Source organism: Arachis ipaensis, chromosome B10, assembly GCF_000816755.2.
Source record: "Arachis ipaensis cultivar K30076 chromosome B10, Araip1.1, whole genome shotgun sequence".
NCBI classification, from domain to species: Eukaryota; Viridiplantae; Streptophyta; class Magnoliopsida; order Fabales; family Fabaceae; genus Arachis; species Arachis ipaensis.
The window spans coordinates 132,267,464-132,288,345 of record NC_029794.2 but is presented as its reverse complement, the minus strand read 5'-3'; the positions used below and the strand labels follow the sequence as shown (position 1 = coordinate 132,288,345).

The window sequence follows — 20,882 nt, the reverse complement described above, 5'->3', positions numbered from 1 at the left end:
TATGAAAGAAAAGTTGAAAATTTATGTACTAAATTATGAAAAAAAGAGATATTAGAATCTTAATAAAAAATCAATTTTAAATATATATAATGTGTATAATATGAAAATTTAAATAAATTTTCTTTTGTCCTAAACAAAATTATAGTATTAATTAAATGTAAATACAATGCTAAAAGTTTTTATGTTATATAAAAGAATATTTAAAATACATATTATTTTGTATCATAGCTTTAGTGATTGACGAAACGGTTGATATAAAAACACCCTACCATTACGGCATGTTGAGAATAATTTAAAAAAAAAATAGACTTGTAACTACAATATATTTTGTCTTTTGACTGCATGGTCAAAAAAAAATTCTTTCATGAACACCAGAGTTCTTGTACAAAATCAGTTCGGTATTTGGAGTTAACCAGCTTTCATATTTATATTTCAATTTGAAATGTTATAAATTTTTAAATGAAGACAAAATATATATTTGTTAATAACAATTAAATTTAACTTTAGCTTAAATACATTAAAAAATGTAAATGTAAAGCAATTTATTAACCAGCATCTATATCTTTTTGGGCGATTATAATTTATTCTTATATTTATAAACAGAGTAATAATTAATTAATTATTGAGCCAATTCATTTGAAATAGCTCAAATAAACGAAGATTTTCTTTTCTTGTAATTAAAAAGTACTTTCATTAAATACATAACTATCACAATTATATCCATATTAGAATTCAACAGACACTAAATACCAGAAATCAAACAACAATTTAAAGTAGTATGTCAACACATTAAACTAAAAAGCATGCAGATCCTCCACGGCCTCATGATCACTTCCACATTGGCTGAAAGCATCCTCAACTTCAGGTATAGAATCAACCAGAACATGAATCTGAACAAAATTTAAATTCACTTAGCTATTGATATTTTTAAACACTAATAATTGAACAAATTATAAAAAATATAAAACAAACCTTATGGTCATTCATCTCAGCAGCAGCCTCAAAAACATTAATAACAGAGGCATCATCCTAGATTTGTTGAACAATATACACAGAACGATTCATCTCATAACCCACAGGCCTAGCATCAACCATGAACACAATTTTTTTGTGCAAAAGACTTGAAATGAGTTTCAATGGAACAACTTTGCAATAAGATCCCTAAAAACCAAAAAATAAAGAAAAAAAAACACAAAATACTTAACAAATACGTCAAAAATAATTTATGTTTTCTCTAGGAATTGCAAAAGAAACAAAGTTACTATATGTATATCCATATACTAATTAAAACCACAATTGGATGACAACCTGACTCAACTCTGGGTGATTATCCAAAAAGCTCGAGCATCTTGTCTTTATTATTTGGACGACTTCACGGTCTTTAAGAATAAAAATATTGTTCCCATTTGAATGAGACACTACAACCTTCAAGCAGAACCTTCTAAATCATGAGAAAACAACGAAAATTTCAGTTAACATTGAAATAATAAATAGTTACAAAAACAGAATAAAATGAAAGAACAAAACACCTTCGGACAGCATCAATGCATTGAAGCTGACATAGATCACATGATAAAATATTTTTATTAGTTGACACAAGAGAACCACATAAACAAGTTGAGAACCACCACTTATGATTCTTCAACACAGATGATATAGTTCCCAGAATAAAAACAAAACCACCCTGCAACAAAGAAAAAAGGATTACAGCATTTAAAATTTCAAATAATTTACAAAACTATTATTTACTAATTTTTCAAGTTATGATATAACAAGACTAACAAAAAATGATTTAAGAGATTTTATTACAAATGAGGGAAAAAAATACGTTCTCAGAATCAGAATAACAGCGGTTCGGTGAAATAAGATCAGTGATAATACCTTCAATAGTTTCTGATTGAATAGCATTATCACAAACTACTTGAGTCTTGTAATCTTCGCCAGTTGCATACTGCAAGTAGCTATCATAGATTGGTGGAAAAATGGGACCATGAAGCATTGCCTGGGATAAGTTGGTTAAAATAAGCATCGAATCCATTGGTTCAAAAAAAAAAAAACAATTGCATCAACATGTTGTAAGATAAGGTGAGGAATCATACATTGATATAATCATCAACTGCAACTGGTTCTTGATTATGACTAAAGGCATTCACAATTTTAAAGCAACTGGAGTAATCTGGATCAACTGTAGAATCAATTTCAACCTTGAAACCTTTCTCCTCTCCAACAACATGATCAAACATTTGTGGAGAATATGACCGACAGACCTTAGGAGTTTAATATAAAAGAATCAATAAACTTGAACACAAAATTTAAATAATAAAGATTAAATGAGGTTCAGTATGAAAGAGTTCATACTGCAAGCACACTAGGATCAACTGGAAATTCATCTTCTATGCTAAGAAATGCTTCAGAACAGGTTCTTCCAAATAGTTTTGTTGCCGCATTATCAAGCAAAAGAAACAAAACAGTACAGCTAGCATCCTGAATCTTTACCCGAATCCCATATCTAACACAATTAACAACCAAGAATCATAAGTAAAACCAAAAAATCTGCTTAACAACACATAGAGTGGCGCATAACAAAGAAGTAAGAAAAAATCCATAAGATTATTAATTAATCTATTCCAAAATAAAGTTACATATGAAGCTCACTTGACCATAACATTCTCAACACATGAACCACAAGCATCACAAAGGTAGAGATCCTCATGCTCAACAACAGCTTGACCACACACACATGTATAGTACCACCAATCTGGTTCATCCATGACTTCCTTAATTGTCCCAATAACAAAGTAATGAGAATCCTGTAAAATTTTAAAAACAATGATATACTATACAATAATGATTAACAAAACAGCTTACAAAACCCAAGACTATTGTTTAAGAAATTCAAGATTAAGTATTAAATAAAGAGTTTGCCAATTTAAAGTAGTACCCCATTATCTGAATGAAGATCTTGAATATTACTGATCTCTTTGGAATTGAAATAATCACCATCAACTTTAGAAACTAAGTATCCAAGGTCATTGGTCACAAGGCTTGAGAATCCATAACTGGCTACACTAAATCTACACATAAGATACAATAACTAATCTTCATAACACAAAACAAATACATGAACACCAACAAAATAACCATGGCAGCTTCTAGGTTTTCAATATTTTGATCACAACTAACCTGCTTAGGAACTCAACGGCCTCAGGAATGTCAGGATTAATGAATAACCTAGAGACATCTATCACATTCTGTAGGATTACCCCACCTGCATGCAAGAATCCTATTTTATTAGCCCCAAACCATATCCATATTAGAAGGTAAGAAAACAGACAGCTAAATATTAGAGTAAAAATAAGCTGAATATGCGTGAAACTAACCTTTAATGGCTTTGATTTTAAAAGACTCGAGGACAACTAGGGGAGATCTTCCATATTTTTGTAACTTATCATATTCTAACAAATCACAAGCATTTCCAAACACATTGCATTGTACCCTTTTGCTGAACAGATAAGTTTCAAAAGATCAAAAGGATCTAACTATATATTTATTCTTATAAACATAAAAACTGGAAGAAAAAAACAGAATTAATAGAAGATAACTACTGATATAGGAGACAGTGAGAGAGATATTACCCATCAGCAAAGACTTCTAGCACCACTGCTTTCACCAACTTCCCATATGATGCCACATCTCTTTCTTTTCGAACACCAGTAATAATCCCAACAAAGTCTAATAATAAGATTGAAACATATACAAATTTGAATCAGAAACCACACATTTTAAAACACAATACCATGATAGTAAAAGGGAAGAGCAAGAAACTTGTACAAACCAATCAGGAAATTGTGGTCCTTTGTCATTTGATCAATTTCATCTAATGATGCAAAACACAGACCCGAATGAGGTATCCTTGGAGATACCACAGAAACAACAGATGTGTTGTATTGGAACAAAAGTCTGAACCGATGTTTTGTCACCCTGTTCAAACCAGTGTTGGGTACAACTGTAAAATTGGTCATCAAGTACACAATTCCTTCATTTAGAGACAAGGAAAATTTTGATATTAGCTGATCTCTAATGGTGGCCTGGATCTTGTGTAACTGCAGTTGAAAAAAAATGCTTCATATTTGAATTTATTAACTTATTTAGGTATTCAAACAGCATAACAACACTTGATTAAAAAAATAAAACAACAAAAACATATCAGTTTCCAACCTTCCCTTCTGGATATTATAAAAAAATAAAATAAAAACTGCAACAACCTAAAGAAATGCTAACATAAAATAAAACTCACCTTCTTATCCATTAAGACCATATGCAACAGATTTTGAGAAGAATCGAAAGCAGGATTCTTGTGGTACCACAACTTGACAACTTTAACATGCACTTTCCATGATTTTCTCCACGGAGTGATTTTGTCCACCAGATCAACACGGTCATTCATTCCCAAAATATGAAAGATAAGAACACCAAAAGTAGAAAATATAAACAAAAGAACTCAGAACTAAGATGAGGAGATAAACAAAGGAGTTGGGGTTATAAACTCCCAAATTTAACAAACACTCAAGATTACAATGTAAGCTTCACATATAGGACAGAGATAGCCTAATAGGAATATATAGATTGATATGGTCACACACATCATTTAGGAAGATATCACAAGTTACCAAATACTCATGGGAAAAGAGCAAAAACAATATGGGAAGAGGGCTGTTGCAAATTACCAAATACCTACCACATATACTTGATTTGACAATTCATAGTAAAGCAAAAAGAGAATTTCATCAGTCAACTATACCAAACACTACAGTTAGCTTCAGTCCAACAGTAAAAAGGAAATTATATAATTTATAATGAGCAAACCCCCCCCCCAAGAAGTAAATTATTTCACAGAAACACCAACAGCACAAACATAGGAGAGAACCATTGATTTAGAAAAACAATTAACAATCAGCATGATTAAACCAGAAACCAAACAACTAAAAATTAAATGATAGATCCAGAAAACAGCAACAATTAACACAATAAAGAAATTCAAACTGGAGAAGGAATCGAGAAACAGATTGAACAGGGGCGAATGGAACCATAGCCCACATATACCTCTTGAACCGCGGTGACAACATCTGCTATCCAAAACCGAGAAGTCGACATGGAGACTGAGGCATCCTCGACAGAGAGAGACAGAACAACCCTGGGGAGAAAGGAACAGAAACAACGAAGAGAAGAACACCCTCATGGTGGAACTGAATCGAATCGCAGAGATAGCCATAGCTTGTCTGCATGTGACCAGAACCGAGGAGGGAAGCCGAAATCTCAGTCGAGGATGGCGATGCAGCGATCATCCGACGGATGGAGATTTGGTTAGGGATAGAGCAAACCGCGTGAGGCAGAAACGTCTTTTAGGATCCCTAATAACCCCAAATTGATGAACTTGATGAAAAGAAATTAGAATGACCTCACAGAAGCCACCAACAATAATTGATACATACATTTTTAAAAAGTTACCTAAATATATTTCTTAGAAATAACAAAATAAAATAAAATTGTATAGACCGAGTGTAATTACGATTAAAATAATTTTTTTGTTTATAACATTAAAATGAAACTTACATTGGTATCATATAACCTTTCTTGCTATAAGAACATAAATAATTAATTTTGATTAATAAGATGGAAATATTTTATTTTTATTAATAAATTAACAATATAATTTCTTTCCATTTTTTTAGAGAAAATAATATCAGAAGAATATTGATAAACTGTAACAGATACATAATATCTTAGTGCATAATTAAGTAGTTTAAATAAGAATACTATAATAATATCTAAAATCGTATAAAATTATTTTGAACCAAAACAAAATATTTAAAATATTAGACATCAAATTAGAATTTTTACTAAATATTAAAACCAAAATAATAAAAAAATAGAGAGCAGAAGCCACCAAGAATAATTGATACATACGTTTTAAAAAAGTTACCTAAATATATTTCTTAGAAATAACAAAATAAAATAAAATTGTATAGACCGAGTGTAATTACGATTAAAATAATTTTTTTGTTTATAACATTAAAATGAAACTTACATTGGTATCATATAACCTTTCTTGCTATAAGAACATAAATAATTAATTTTGATTAATAAGATGGAAATATTTTATTTTTATTAATAAATTAACAATATAATTTCTTTCCATTTTTTTTAGAAAAAATAATATCAGAATTAAAAAAGCAAAACAGTGAAGACGAAAACAGGTTTGGAAGTAAAAGGACCAGAAGAGTGCACCTAATTGATTCCTTGCAAATCTTCTATTTGAGACTCAATGAGAAAATCCTTAACCTGCAATGAATGACAAGGAACCAAACACCGAAGAAACAGAGGTTGTACACAAGATTTGGTAGGACAGAGAGAAGCAAATCGGGAAATAAAAACAAAGGGGCCTGGGTTCAATTTGATGATTACTTGATCAACTAAATCCACAAGAAAAGGGGCTTGCGCGAAGGAATTGCGAGAAAAGACAGCTGACAGCGAAAGCAAAGAGCAGCACATGCACCCTTCATGAGGAGAAAGCCACGCTGGAGAAGAACATCCAGCTTGGATGTGTGCGGGCCTGAAACGCAGATAGCTCTCCACATCAGAGATGAAACCACGCGCATGCTAATATATAGTAATATACCCTTTATTGATAAATCGTATGAATACTCTTCTTTCATAACATACTTTAATTTTCATTTAATAGAATATAACAGTCCATAAAAAATGGTGCACCTAGTGCACACAAAATGGTTGAGACGATTTTACACATACCCTAGAGAAACTGTCCATCTATAAAGAAAACATACACCAAAATAAAACTATAAATTACACAGATAAGATTGGAATGTATACAAAGAAACTACATTATATCTTATCAAAAACTTCCGTAAATACAACATTTTCAGTACTGACAGGATCAACCAATGCATCACCACAAACTAAAATCTTAAGACCATTTCTATTCCTAACTCGGGAAACAGCTACATAAAGTTGACCGTGACAAAACACAGAACGACGCAAGAACAAACCGACTGTTGATAATGTCTGACCCTGGCTTTTGTTTATTGTCATCGCAAACGACAGAGAAATTGGGAACTGATGGCGTTGGAATTTAAACGGTATAACTGTATCACTGGGAATCATATTCATTCTAGTGATAAAAACTTTATCCCCAACATTGCTACCAGAAACAATATCCGCACCGATCACATTTCTCCCTAAATCTCGCACAACAGGTCGGGTACCATTACACAAACCCCCAGCTGGATCAATATTCCTCAACAAAATAATAGGCACACCTATTTTCAACTTCAATGAATGATTAGGTAGACCAGAACACCTAATCTGATTCAAGAATTCAATATTTATCCAATCAACATCAACATCAGAATAGACATCACTACCACATATCGAATAGCACTGAGATAATTTTTTTCCTCCCCGGGCAACAAGTCAACAATATAATTATTTATCTCTTCAACATTGTCAACAGTCGGAGCCAAAATTGCCCTATCCTGGAAAAAACTTGGATCACGAAAATTCTGAACCAAATCCGGATAAATTGTATTTACAATATCTTCCACTGGATTTTCCAAGACAGGAATTATTATATCAGAAGGAATCTCAACAAAAAGTTTATCATTGACCACTGTTCCACAGCGACCTTCACCAATTTGAAGTATCCAATCTGAAAATGACCTTAACTCCTGAGAAGTTGACTGTTCCAATCCCATTGTTAACCTCATATTTTTTGTCAGACAGCAAACTTCACAATATTTCCAGAGGACAGAAGAATTTATCGAAGCCATCACAATCTCAGCACGAGAACCTTTCGGAATAACTGGCAAGACTTGCCTGAAATCACCACCGAGAACAACCACCTTCCCACCAAAAGGTAAATCTTTATTCCTATCAGAGACCGAAACCATTATATCACGTAACGTCCTATCGAGTGCTTTAAAAGCCAACTTGTTAGTCATCGGTGCCTCATCCCAAATAATCAAATCGGCCAATCGGACTACCTCAGCTTTTGCACTATCCTTCTTAATCCGACAAACAGTTTCTTCAGTCAGCTCAATAGGAATATTGAACATAGAGTGAGCCGTCTTACCACCAGGTAACAACAGAGAAGCAATACCACTAGAAGCAACGTTTATAACAATCCTTTTCTCAGATCGCAATCGAGCCGACAAAACCCTGTATAAAAAAGTTTTTCCAGTGCCACCAAAGCCATAAACAAAAAAGAATCCGTGCCTTTTATTCAAAACGCAATCAATAATTTTATCGTAGACCACCCTCTGTTATTCATTTAACTTTAAGACGTTTGCATCATGCTCACGAGTCAAAGAAACAGTGTCATACTGCAACTCACGCAGCAACATCAAGTTGTTAAATTGAGACACTAGAGAGTTATTAGGAACTGGCATACCGGCATAATTTCTCAATGATTTTCCATTACTATGCAATAGTTTCTCAATTTCTAACAAACAAAATGTTTGCAACTCGTCCTGACTCATCGTTAAATCTACATTTAACAATAATTAATAAATATTAGCACGATAATATAATTTCTGCACTGTCTAAGTTCGTGTGTGTCTGCTTGTCATATAATAAAATCACCATAAACAAAATTCTTACCAGGATATTGCAGCTCATGCCTTCTGCGATAAAGAATATCATCAGACAAATAGGCCCAAGTTTGTTCCCAAACTGACAGAGGCCTTCCCATGGAACCAGATAACAACAATATCACAAAAAACCTCCTTAGCTGTGCAGCGGACGCTACCTCGGCAACTTCCTTAATAGCAGAAACATACTCCTTATCATCTATCAAGAATCCCATGGCAGAACATGCCTCCTGAAATGTATCATAAGTAACACCATTCACAGTTCATATACTTCGAAAACTGGTACAACCTCTCTGCACATTCAAAAGCATCCGCATATAGAAAAGTTCACCAGATGTCGGATGAGCAAAACTCAATCTTCCAATTGAGAATCCCCTTTGTCTCGGCTTCCACTCCCTACTGTTCGAACAATAGACAAATTTTTCTAGATATTCAACATATGTTAAAGACCGCCCATCTGGGAACCACCTGTTGGCCATCATCCAACCCGTAAACATCGTCAGCAAATCTTTGTTGCGCAAATAAACATGAGTGGTGATATCAGCATCATCGAATACAACATGCTGCTGGTTCGGCAAGTGAAAAGTCAACCTCTGTACTGACGGCCATCTATGATGAATATCATAAGCTAAAATTCTCCACATGGATTCAGACGGTGATAAATAACGACAGTCGTAATACTGCTTGATCTCATCAACTACCTGAGAAGATTCCCCAACATAATGTGTTTCTCCAACAGTTGCAATGACCCGATCCGGACCCTTATTGATATACTTAAAAAGATACTTGATGACGTTTGACTTGTTACAGAACTCAAGATTTATGTGAGCTTGATATTTCATTAACAGTAGTGGATTATAAGGCACAACAAATCTATTGTTAATATCAACGTCATTGATCTTCACTGTCACACCCATATTACGACGTCTATAAATCGGATAGCCATCTTCATCAAAGCTCGTTTGATCAACAAATCTTTTCGGATAAAACTTTGAGCACTTACCATCTTTCATGCAAGGAGAACTCGGTCTAAGAAGACCGCAAGGACCATGGATCATGTACTTGGTGACAACATTATAAAGAGATGGAAATTTCTGTGGATTGGGTAGTTCAGCACAGATGAATTCATCAACAATTTCAACACTTTGTAAGTTGCTTTCCCCGTTAAGCCATAGTAACATGTGTGCATGCGGTAGACCTCTTTTTTGGAACTCAATAGTATACATGCCTAAAAAATACAAAAAACAACATAAAGAAGCCAGACAACTACATCTACAAAAACAACAGACAGAAATTGAAATGCTAAGCAAGAAAGGAACATACCTGCATTAAGTGACCAAAAAATACACCTTCCTTGAGATCGCTTAGCAGGCATTTCAACTTAGCATGAAAAACCCGGCAAGAAATATCAGGACGATCAGCGATGGGAATTCGCTCTCACTCCGTGAACCGCTGAAATTCAGGCCAATTTGGATTACACGTAATAGTAAGAAATAAATCTGGATAGCCAAAATGTTTACAGATTGCCATCGCATCCTGACAACGATTAAACATATAACGTCTACCACCAGTGAACGAAGAAGGCAAGATGACTCGTGTCCCAATTGAAGAAGCTTCATCGTCACCACGACGCATAGCCTCTTCTATTCCTTGAAGCACTTATCCTCTAATTGTACTTTGCTTCATCCTAATCTCATACAACCTCTGGGACTCAATCATCGTGAAACAATCAACAACAAATTGTTGAAATAATCGCCTACACTTATGAATAATTCCATCTTCTTGCTCCCTAATTTGCAAACAAAAACATATGAATTCCCTGAGAGAAACCCTTGTTCTTCTTCCAGGGACATATCCCTCCTGTTGACCTCGATATGGAATATTCAATTGGTAACCATCCTCGCCATATGGAAACAACAACGGATACTGTAAAGGCCAATACAGAGCATGAGTTTCATAGATACGTTGCAACTGACCAGTAGTAGATCGAACAATAATGTCACGACCATGATCCGACGAATCAAAATCTCCAACAATCAGAGCAGCAACTTCATCACAAGAGGGAGAATTGTAATTTCTTCGATCAACCTTCCTATGCGAATACAACTTCAAAGAGAATATCTCGGATGGATGACACTAACAAAATAAAAGTTGAACTCTGGTAAACATTCTGGGACACGTCAACTAAATTTTCTAAAAGACAAAAATGAGCACAAAACATTGGAAACATATAAAATAAACATGTAAATTATTACAAACATAAGGATTAACCGCAAAAATATAGATAGAGCAACAAAAATTACCGGAATAATCATTCAAAGAAACAACAGGCGTCGAGGAATGGAGCACCTCTAAAACATTAGAAAAGGAACAAAATTACAAAGACTCCAATGGATATAAAATCATTGAAAATTGAACCAAAATAATAAAAATATCACAATTAAAATCAATACGCACCTCTTGCATTTCGATTGTGACCTTGTGTTCGCTTTCTTTTCAAAGAATTTCTCCTATATTCTCTAGCAAGAACAGAATTCTGAGACATCTTTGTTACACGTATTAAAAAAAAGAGTTTGAAACACAAACCACGAAAACTACCCTAATTCATTGCAAAAAAGGCATTGACATTGTTAAGTACCCATAAAAAAATATGTATTAAAAAAAAGGCGAGTCGATAGGAAAACAAATTGTCAATCTATTAACCAACAAATTTTCTATCTTTTTTTGGGGGAGTAAGTGTTGGAGTTAACTTTATAAAAGCTAAATAGTGTTTTTCAGCAAGAAAATCTATAAGAACTGGAGATTTACATAAAATCCCACAACACTCACCATCAACTTTTTCACTTTTGATACAAGTCTTTGATGACTCCTCCTTAATACCAGTATCCCCTTTTCCAAACAGGACAGATTTGTGTAAATCAGGCTCCTATTCACATGGCATAAGAGTTTAAAGACATATTACACCATAAGAAAAATTCACCAAAACAGAATATAAAAAGAAAGAAAGAACAAAACATGAATTCACACAATCTAAGGATAATTATAAGAATATGTAACCTTTTTTGGAGTAGACTCGTCATCAGCATCATAATTGGGAAGTTCAAACATGGTAATAATGGTGGGATCATCACATATTCTCCTAACTCGGAAAGTGCCATAAAATGTATCATGTGGGACACCTTTGGTATCAACCTTAAGCAGTAACTTCTTTCCAATGAGCCCTTGGAAAATGGAAGGATAAGTATCCCCACATACAAGCTATTTTGAAAGTAATACATACGAAATACAGAGTTTAAGTAAGAAATATCACATCCCATAAACTGAACAAAACAGAAAACACAAAATAAGTACATACACTTGCATCTCTTTGAACCTCACTAAACAAGTCAGCACATGATTTCTTAAGCAAATAAGATGCCTCACGATCAAAGAGAAGGAAAATACCCTCCCCACTATGATCTTCAACTATTATTTTAACTTTAAATCTGAAGAGAGGGAAAAAAAAGGAACACAATGATTCAGAAAAAATAATACCAAGAAACATCATTCTTACAAACAATCCAGAAGACAAAATAAGAATACACTTTCAACAAAATTTCTGACCTTGGAGTGACATTGGTTATGTGCTTCAAAGAGAAATCACAGTAATATACACCATTCTAAGGATAGATACCCTTTCCACACACACAAGCAGAATACAACCAACCTCCATCCTCAACAATACCTTGGATTGTACCAAAAATGATAAAAAGAACCCTCCTATCCAAACAGCATTTCAGAATTTGTTAACGATATGAATGAAAAATCAGATCTCGAAATTGTTGTTTGATTCTATTTTTCAGTTCATTTGTACATAAAATAAACATAAACAAAACTAACTCAAATGAAGACAACCTGATTCTTATCTTGAAGCTCTTCAATGGTGCATTTTCTAGTTAAACGCATGAAATCATCTTCCAAGGACACAACTTTACCCTCATTTGCAATAAACAGTGGCTGAGTACCATTCACCCCTTGCTCAATCATCCTAAAAGAAAAAAAAATTATGATAATACTTGTACTTGTTAGCCCAGATTAGCTGTAAATAAAGAATAGAATAAAAAATCAACAAAATAAACCATCCTAACCTCTGCCTGAAATCAACAACCTCAGGAAGATCAGGATTAAATAACATTTGAGTGGCATACATCACATTTTGAAGGCCTACTTGACCTACACAGGAACACAGAAAGAGTTAAGCAAAAGTTTATTGTGAATTCATGAGAAGTTGCTCTATAACTACCATGATTTGAAACAACAGTAAAGTATGCCATTCTATAAACCTGACCCTCAACTATAAGATCCCTAAACCTATTAAAGAGTGGTTTCTTAACTGTAGCTTGTATTTTTCCACACTAGAAATCCAACAAAAGAACAAAATCAGATTAGTGAAACACATAATTTAAACTTGTAAATTTAAAAAACAAGTAACACCATATTTAAAAGAGAACTTAATAGGGACTAACATGCTCATCAAGGAGAATCATCTCTATTGAGTTAGGAACCTCATTGTTACCAAAAGAGGGTACAACCCAAAGCCTTAGAACCCTAACTTTCAACCTCCAAGCCTCTTTAGGAGGATGCATCTTAGAAATCATATCAAATGGAGGAGGCATTGCAGTAAAAAAAAAAAGGAGATAAACACAGTTGATGAAATAGATCAAAATGGAAACAGAAAAATTCTAGAATAGATAGAGCTTAGGAGGAAATAGAACAGAGCAGAATGTTTGTGCATTGAATGTGGTCCACCAACAATCCTTTTATAGAAAAAAACCAAGACGCAAGCTCACTTTTTTGAATTCAAGTTGAGGATGGAAATGGAGGGAAAACGAAATCTGAGTCCACATGCATCTCCATTCAATGGCATAGAGACAACTAATCATAGGAGCAAAACCTGAACCAACACAAAAAAAGGAAAAACAAGTGAAAGTTTCAAGAAATCAAGAAATAGGGAGCAAAAAATGAGATATGACACCATACCTACTACAGTGCACCTAAATATCATTACACCATAGGGAAAACAATCATCAACTACCCCAAACAATGGTTCTACTCATGGCAATGAGAGTTGGTAAATGTCCTAGGTAGGGATACATTGGAAACAGCAAATCAACGGAAAAAGAAACTATACACAACCATCAACAAAAATCCATCAATCACATCAACATTCGGGAAATGGGTGAGATTGAAACCTCATAGGTTAGTAATGATTCAGACATTTCCAATTAAAAATATATAGGACAACCTTATTGTGTGTGCAGTAAAGATTTTCATACGAAAACCAGCTCATATCTAAATTTGTTTTTTCACAAACACCAAATAATGTAATGCAATTCAATTGAACTGAATAAATAAATAAATGACCAGCAAGTTATACATCAATTTCTCTCAAGACCTTAACAGGAGAGAATGGAATTCCGAATGCAAAAATTGAATGAGAGTGGCAAAAGCATTTTCCTTTATCAAAGAAGAACAATAATTCAAAACAATCAGCTCTACTTCTATACAACAGGGGAAATATACAGCACTCTTTGCATAACCAATAAAGGATTCAAATGCAAATGACATGACAAACAAAAGGTTTTTTCAAAAATCCAAATAAATCACTAAGAAGCTATGAATCAATTGGTATCAATCACATCACCACATATCAAATACACTACCTAGAACAGAATTCCCTAGTAACACAAACAATGGAGCAATGGCATCTGATTGTGAGAAAGCCTCTTCCTTCTTATCAATCACATCACCACTGACCAAAAAGATAGAAATCCCATACCTTGATACGGATACACACATTTTCAGTGAACAATGTATGGCAGAACATAATTTTCTGTGCAGAACAGACCTTTAAGGGAAGATAACCTAATCAACGTATAACTACTTGGAGCAGGGAATTTCTTGTTAGTCAAAAATGTTCTTTTATACAAACAAGAAAAGAATGGAATGAAATTGAACTAAAATCAAAGCAAATTGTATAAAGGAACTACCAGCCAGCTATACATCAATTTATGTGAATGACATGACTACCAATAGAAAATATTAGGTACAAAACCCATTCCCTCATCATGATTCACAGAACCCACATGCAACCACCAATTCAGCTGATGTAAACTTCATGGATTTGTTGAATATACAGAAAACAAAAAAATAAAAATAGATTGATGAAATTTTAATGTTGCATTCAATGGATCTACTCTCAATATAATTATAGGAGTGCTTCATAGAATTTGAAATCAAATATAAAATGAAAGAACATGATCTTGAATACAGAGAACAATATAAAAACTAAATGGATTTGTTGAATATATACAAAGTAAAAGATTAAAAATAGATTCATCAGTTGATATATAGGATTTAATGGGCCTACTTTGCATATAATTAAATCAAGCACACAAATGCATCACAATTAGTTCTACTTGTATGAGAGAGGCTCACCTTTTTGAATTCAAATTGAATATAGAAATGCACGGAAAACAAAATATCAGTTCATATCCATCTCCATTCAATACCATAGAGACAACTAATGAGAACGCAAAACATGAACAAAGACAAAAACAGCAAGAACAACTGAAAATTCCAAGAAATCAAGAAATAGGAACCAAATCACACTATACCTGCGGCAGTGAACCTATATCTCATTTCACCATAGGGAAGGCAGTGATCAACTAACCCAAACAATCATTGTACCGATGACATTTAGAGTTGGTAAATGTCTTAGTTAGGAATACATAGGAAACAACAAATGAATTGGAAAAAAAGTTTATAAATAAACTGGAAAAAAAATATACACAAAGAAGAATGAAAAACTGTCAATCACATAACCACCAATAGAATACATTAGCTATATAAAGGTACAACCAGCAAGCTATACATCAATTCTTGCAATCACGTCACTACCAATAGAACATATTAGGTAGAAAACCAATTCCCTCATCATGATTCACACAGCCCACAACTAACCACCAAATGACTTTATCTAAAGTTAATAGATTGGTTGAATATACACAAAATTAAAGAATAAAAATAGATTCATGAAATTTGAATAAACCATTCAATGGGTCAACTCTCAATATAATTATGAGAGTGCTTCATAAAATTTAAAATCAAATACATATAACAGAAGACGAATCTGAATAGAGAAAACAGTATAAAAACTCAATAGATTTGTTCATTATAATTATTTAAGTTCTTCATAAAATTTTACATAAAACATAAGTAACAGAATTTTGAATCTAAATGCAGAAAAACTTATAAATTGCTACATTCATTGCAAACAATTCAAAGGGATTAGGAATAGCAGAATTGATAATCACATGAGATTCTAAAGAAGGAAATAAAGAAGATGAAAAACATTCATAGACCATACTCAACGTTAACAACAAGTGGAAAAGAAATGTAACCAAAAACATGAACCCACACACAAACCAAGTCACATACACAACTTCCAAATTACAATTTTCAGAAACCCTACACAATAATATCTGGAATAACACTGAAACAGATAACAAAAAGGATCCAAATTTGCAATCAAAGAAATCTCAGAAAATCATACACAATAAAATCTCGTCTAACCATCGAACAGATACCAAACATGATCAGAATTTGCACAATTATAAATTTCAGAAACCCTAGACAATACAATTTCGGATAACCATGGAACAGAAAACAAAAATTGAACACATTTTGCACAATTTGAAATTTCTCAAACCCTAGACAATTGAATCTGGGTTAACCCTGCAACAGTAACCAAGATTGATCAGAAAAAAGTACACAATCAAGCGAAAGAAAAAGGATGAAGATGAAAAAACGTTTGAATGCACCTGATTGATGGATCGAAGATCTTCCATTTGTGCGTCCACTGGAAGATGGTTAAGCTGGATGAACGGCGACGAACCAAAGTCCCAGGAAAATAGGGTTCCTGAACAGAGCTTCGTAGGGCAGAGTAAGGAGAAGAAAGCAAAGCTCGTAGGGTTTCAGGTAATCATTACCTCTTCAAACAAATCGATGAAGGCAGGTTGCGTGAAAAAATGGAAAAAAGGGCAAGTACGTTGCGTAAGCGAGGAGGTGAAACGCACGTACCTGGGACGGAAATCGGCGTGAAACGCGGAGAGGAGGCCAACTCGGAGATGAAACCACGGCTATCTATTGTTTGATAGATTCTTAGTATTTTTCTTTTAAAAAGGTTTAAATTTCGTAAATCCCGTGCATTGCACGGGTTATCACGCTAGTACATGATAATAACTAATTTGATATTGATTTTTTTATATATTTATACAATATTTTTGCGTTCCAATAGGATTATAGGGGTAGTAACTAGTAACACATTCAACAAAATTTTAAATAAAATGACTTACATTATTCGGACAGAGGGAGATTGGAAAGACAGATTCATATAACAATAAAAACATACTTCCACAAAACCAGTTAAACAAAAATTAATATCTTTTCATCATCTTTTTATTGGTCATTAGATCTTTTCAACAGCAATTTCACACTGTACATGTAGAGAGTAGTACCACATTACAACTTACAACTCAAACGGCAGATGGGGTACCACATTTCTTCGGTGGAGACACATTTGATCTAAATTTGTACACAACCAAATCTAACCCTAAAATTGAATTTAAATAAAAAAATATTCAAAGAATTTTAACTTAAACCAAACAAGTTTCTAATAAAGCTTAATTCTGGTGTGAATGATGCTCCTGCAGATGGGGCACGTCTCAAGATCTTGTCCACATTCGCAACACGTCTGTCATGTAAAAGATAAAAGGTGTCACATGCACTCTCCTTGGAACCTTATTAGAAATCAAAATAATTAGGCAACAAATTCAACATTTTATTCTTACCTGATGACCACATCCAAAGGCCAGGTCTTTTGCATTGTTCAAACATATGGGGCAAAGCTGTACATAACCAACTTAATTCGTTAAATGTACATTGTCACAACTGGAATAATCAATGCATAAGATGAACGAATTCAAATTCAGTCTCTATCCTAGGCCCTACACCACATATCTACAATATGAACAATATGAACAATAAGAGTTGGAAAAGAAGCAACAAAACCAATCAGGTAACTGATGCTTTCTACACAAGTCATCTAATTTCTTAATTGAAGCATGGAAAGATCATGCCAAATGAAGGAAAAACTTAGGTCACTAAAAGCAAAAGAAACCCTAGTTTCTCAGAAAGACCTGATCGTGGAACATGACACGAAAATTAATAGCAGAAACAATTTTTAGTTTTTACCAGATTGTCATAATTCGGAGTTGGGGCCGGATGAGTCGTGCCAGATAGGCTGCTGTCACTCGGATAAGTGGGAACACTTGGCTCAAAATTAGCAGCATGAGGTTTTGAAGTGCCAAAAGATGCTGACCCGTAAGGTTTTGAAGCACCAAGAGATGCTGAACCATGCATGGGTGGTGGAAGGGCAACTCTCTGTGGAGCATTGGCTTTCCGAGTGCTACACAAATTATAAGCAGAAATGAGTAGATGGAATCTATATTAAAACCAATAGAAACTGTGTGGAACCAAAAAACTTACCCAAGTAGATTAAGCTCTATAGCTGCCTTATACTGAGAAGGAATTTCCATCAATGCTGCAAGAGCAAATGCGGCCTCTTTTCGTGAAGGAGGAATGTTCTTTGACATAATCTCTGTGAAATTCACAAACTAAAGAAGCAAAGAGAAAGCCAGAATATCAATATCCACTAACAAAAGTATCTAAGTTATTATTAATAAATAAATATGCTGTACATTCTTTGTACGGACCTGAAAATTATCGAAGTCCCGAGCTGGAATATTGTCATCAAACTCTCTCATCATGTCCCAAGGTCCATCTCCAACGCCAACCAATATGATTGAAAGAGGATATTTACTGTGACAAACCAGGCACATAAGAAAATGTATTTTATGTTTTGACGAAATAAAACATTCTAAGGCAAAAACTACCGCACAATCACCTTGCCTCAACAATGGCATCTACAGTCTTCTGTTCCTGTGGACTTAGTCTCCCACCTTCAGTGTCAACACTTCTTGTAACCTGCATCAGATATTGTTGGAAGTGAACATATAGATGTAAGATAAAAAAAAAATTGTGTGTAAATTATACACATTGAACCTCAAAAGGCAGAACAAAATCCCACCTCAAGCACCTACTAAACCTAGGCTTATGTTTGTATTAAAGCAATATGAGGAAGATGAGAAACTTCAAGGTGCATTGCAGTTGAGAGAGGGAACAAAAAGGAAGAAAGAAAGAACGGAAGGGAAACAAAAAATAATCGTGGAACTGGAGTCCTATGACTTGATATACTGGGTTTAGAATAGAATACCTGGCCATCTGCAATTATAACCAAAACATGGTACTGGCCTCCACTCTGCTCAACGATTGTCGTGGCCATTTCAACAACTGGTGCAAACGAAGTGGGACCTAAAATAAATCCATAAGTGTGATTAGGCTCAGTACTACAATACCTAATATGATTCATCAGAGATCCCAGAAGATTAACAGAACATGAAGTAGAAATATAACCTGCAAGTCGAATATGTGGAACAATTTCCCTGTACCGACTCAACACTTCCTCAAAACCATTGCAAAACCTGTCATCTGGATAGAAGCTGAAGACATCTTGATCATGTGTTGATGCTGCCATGATATTATAGCATCCACTATTAAAAAATTTAAACTTCAAAGAACAATTATATAACGGAACTAGTATTAGCTTTGAGAGAGATACCATCTCCAAATCCAAAACAAGGAATCAAGTTATCCTCATCAAATGCAGCCAATGTTTTCCCAAGAATAGATATTGCTTGTTCATAAGGATTTGGAACATTCCCAATGTGATGCAAGCTTTTTCGATTAAATGAATTCTTTCCTGCAAACATTATTCAGCAAACTTTTCGGTAAAACACAATGCATAGCTTCCAACTATAGCTTACAAGTATACAAGACCTTACCTGTCCATTCATTGCTCTTAGTAAAATCGATACCAAGAATAAGATTGGAAGACTCAAGGCCTGCCCGTGCAAGAGCCTCAGTCACCTATAAAGAAATATAAGCATGAAAAATACTAGAATGTTAACAATTAAAATTTAAGATAATGTTACAGAATCACCAGTTTTCTTAAAATATACACAAGAAAAAGAGAAAGGAGCACCATCATTGACAAAGGAATTTGAAGAGTGCAAGGGAATACTATCACAAGCTAGGTAATGCTTAATCGTATTAAAAAAAATGCGCTCATCAAATCTACATCTCTAAATTCATCAGGAGTATATATGTTTTTCCTCAGTGCATTCAGTTTATTGAAACTCAACGGCCACAACTGGAAGCTAGATGAACAGATAGCCATTCACCAATAGTTTTAAGGGCAAGGCATGACAAGCTACTTTACAACCTACTGACTCTTATGATCCTAAAATCCTAATGAATTAACTCAAAAGATGAATAATGCCTGCAATTCAGAAGTCAATTGCACAGTTCATGATATTAGTCCAGATCAGCATCAGCTAATGAAAATAAATCTACAACGCTTAAAGCATCTCTTACCTCATCTATGGAATTGTAATTATCAGCAATTCTCGAATACTTCCTCTCTAACTTCCTTCTATTATCGGGGCGGGTGACTTCGCTGCTAGTATAAGATTGTTCATAGCCATAGTTTTGAGTAGTAGGAGGAGGAGGAGCATAATAGGGTTGCGCCGTGGGATAAGGAGTTGGTTGTGGCTCATAGGCATGACCCCCCTGACCATAAGCTGGCTGAGGATATGAATTCCAGGAAGACGAAGAGGAACTTGAACGGCCATATGAACTCTGCCTCCAATGATTGTCCTGCTTAGAATTTTTTCCCCCCATCAACTCAATTGTCTCCTTACCAATACAGAGAACAAAAGCCAATCCAAATCAATCAAAAGATTCCGACAATTAAAATGAATTCAGAATCCAATCCAAGATGTATAATAAGCAAAATTAAAGTATCTTCTTCAAGGTTGAAGTTCTCAATTTCCAAGCAAATTCTCAATGAATCCAGACGACCAATTCATATCAATCTCACCGACTTAAAAGAAGCACTTCCTCCTTAAGCAAACTCAATAATTACAGAGAAAAACAAAATAGCCGCCACATGTCTTCAAATTCAATCAACACACGGAAGCTCCGTTTTTGTTTTCC

The 20,882-nt window shown here is 34.2% G+C and overlaps 3 protein-coding genes across 7 annotated transcripts in view; all 3 read right to left on the bottom strand.

Annotated features, from left to right (window-relative positions):
* Nucleotides 665–5,407, bottom strand: LOC110268227 (replication protein A 70 kDa DNA-binding subunit A-like). Of its 3 annotated transcripts, none has more exons than XM_021114125.1 (14): nt 4,298–5,407; nt 3,836–4,103; nt 3,636–3,732; nt 3,381–3,502; nt 3,184–3,268; nt 2,942–3,074; nt 2,656–2,810; nt 2,359–2,509; nt 2,100–2,267; nt 1,882–2,002; nt 1,530–1,684; nt 1,309–1,441; nt 973–1,161; nt 666–890 (listed from the first exon to the last, which is right to left on the bottom strand). In XM_021114125.1, exons 1-11 carry the CDS (start codon nt 4,445–4,447, stop codon nt 1,632–1,634), a joined length of 1,503 nt encoding a protein of 500 aa, XP_020969784.1. In that variant the 5' UTR covers nt 4,448–5,407; the 3' UTR covers nt 666–890; nt 973–1,161; nt 1,309–1,441; nt 1,530–1,631. The 3 variants fall into 3 exon arrangements, with proteins under 3 accessions (XP_020969786.1, XP_020969784.1, XP_020969785.1); XM_021114126.1 differs by having other exon boundaries at nt 1,309–1,438; XM_021114127.1 differs by lacking the exon at nt 1,530–1,684 and having other exon boundaries at nt 665–890.
* LOC107621286 lies at nt 6,289–10,301 on the bottom strand. Its single transcript, XM_016323320.1, has 10 exons — nt 10,187–10,301; nt 9,990–10,046; nt 8,966–9,894; nt 8,677–8,896; nt 8,353–8,563; nt 7,443–8,235; nt 6,934–7,383; nt 6,811–6,828; nt 6,466–6,660; nt 6,289–6,342 (listed from the first exon to the last, which is right to left on the bottom strand). Exons 1-10 carry the CDS (start codon nt 10,299–10,301, stop codon nt 6,289–6,291), a joined length of 3,042 nt encoding a protein of 1,013 aa, XP_016178806.1.
* Nucleotides 17,133–20,882, bottom strand: part of LOC107623465 (E3 ubiquitin-protein ligase RGLG2) — a 4,508-nt gene continuing 758 nt past the window's right edge. Inside the window, exons 2-12 of one of the 3 annotated variants that reach the window (XM_016325732.2) lie at nt 20,262–20,582; nt 19,670–19,754; nt 19,447–19,587; nt 19,242–19,355; nt 19,042–19,139; nt 18,673–18,752; nt 18,482–18,587; nt 18,255–18,382; nt 17,961–18,174; nt 17,558–17,614; nt 17,133–17,460 (exon numbers count right to left, since the gene is read on the bottom strand). In XM_016325732.2, coding sequence (XP_016181218.1) covers nt 17,380–17,460; nt 17,558–17,614; nt 17,961–18,174; nt 18,255–18,382; nt 18,482–18,587; nt 18,673–18,752; nt 19,042–19,139; nt 19,242–19,355; nt 19,447–19,587; nt 19,670–19,754; nt 20,262–20,567 — 1,410 coding nt within the window. In that variant the 5' untranslated portion in view covers nt 20,568–20,582 and the 3' untranslated portion in view covers nt 17,133–17,379. Of the gene's footprint in view, nt 17,461–17,557; nt 17,615–17,960; nt 18,175–18,254; nt 18,383–18,481; nt 18,588–18,672; nt 18,753–19,041; nt 19,140–19,241; nt 19,356–19,446; nt 19,588–19,669; nt 19,755–20,261; nt 20,862–20,882 lie in introns of those variants that run through there. The other 2 variants (XM_016325733.2, XM_016325731.2) reach the window with 2 other exon arrangements.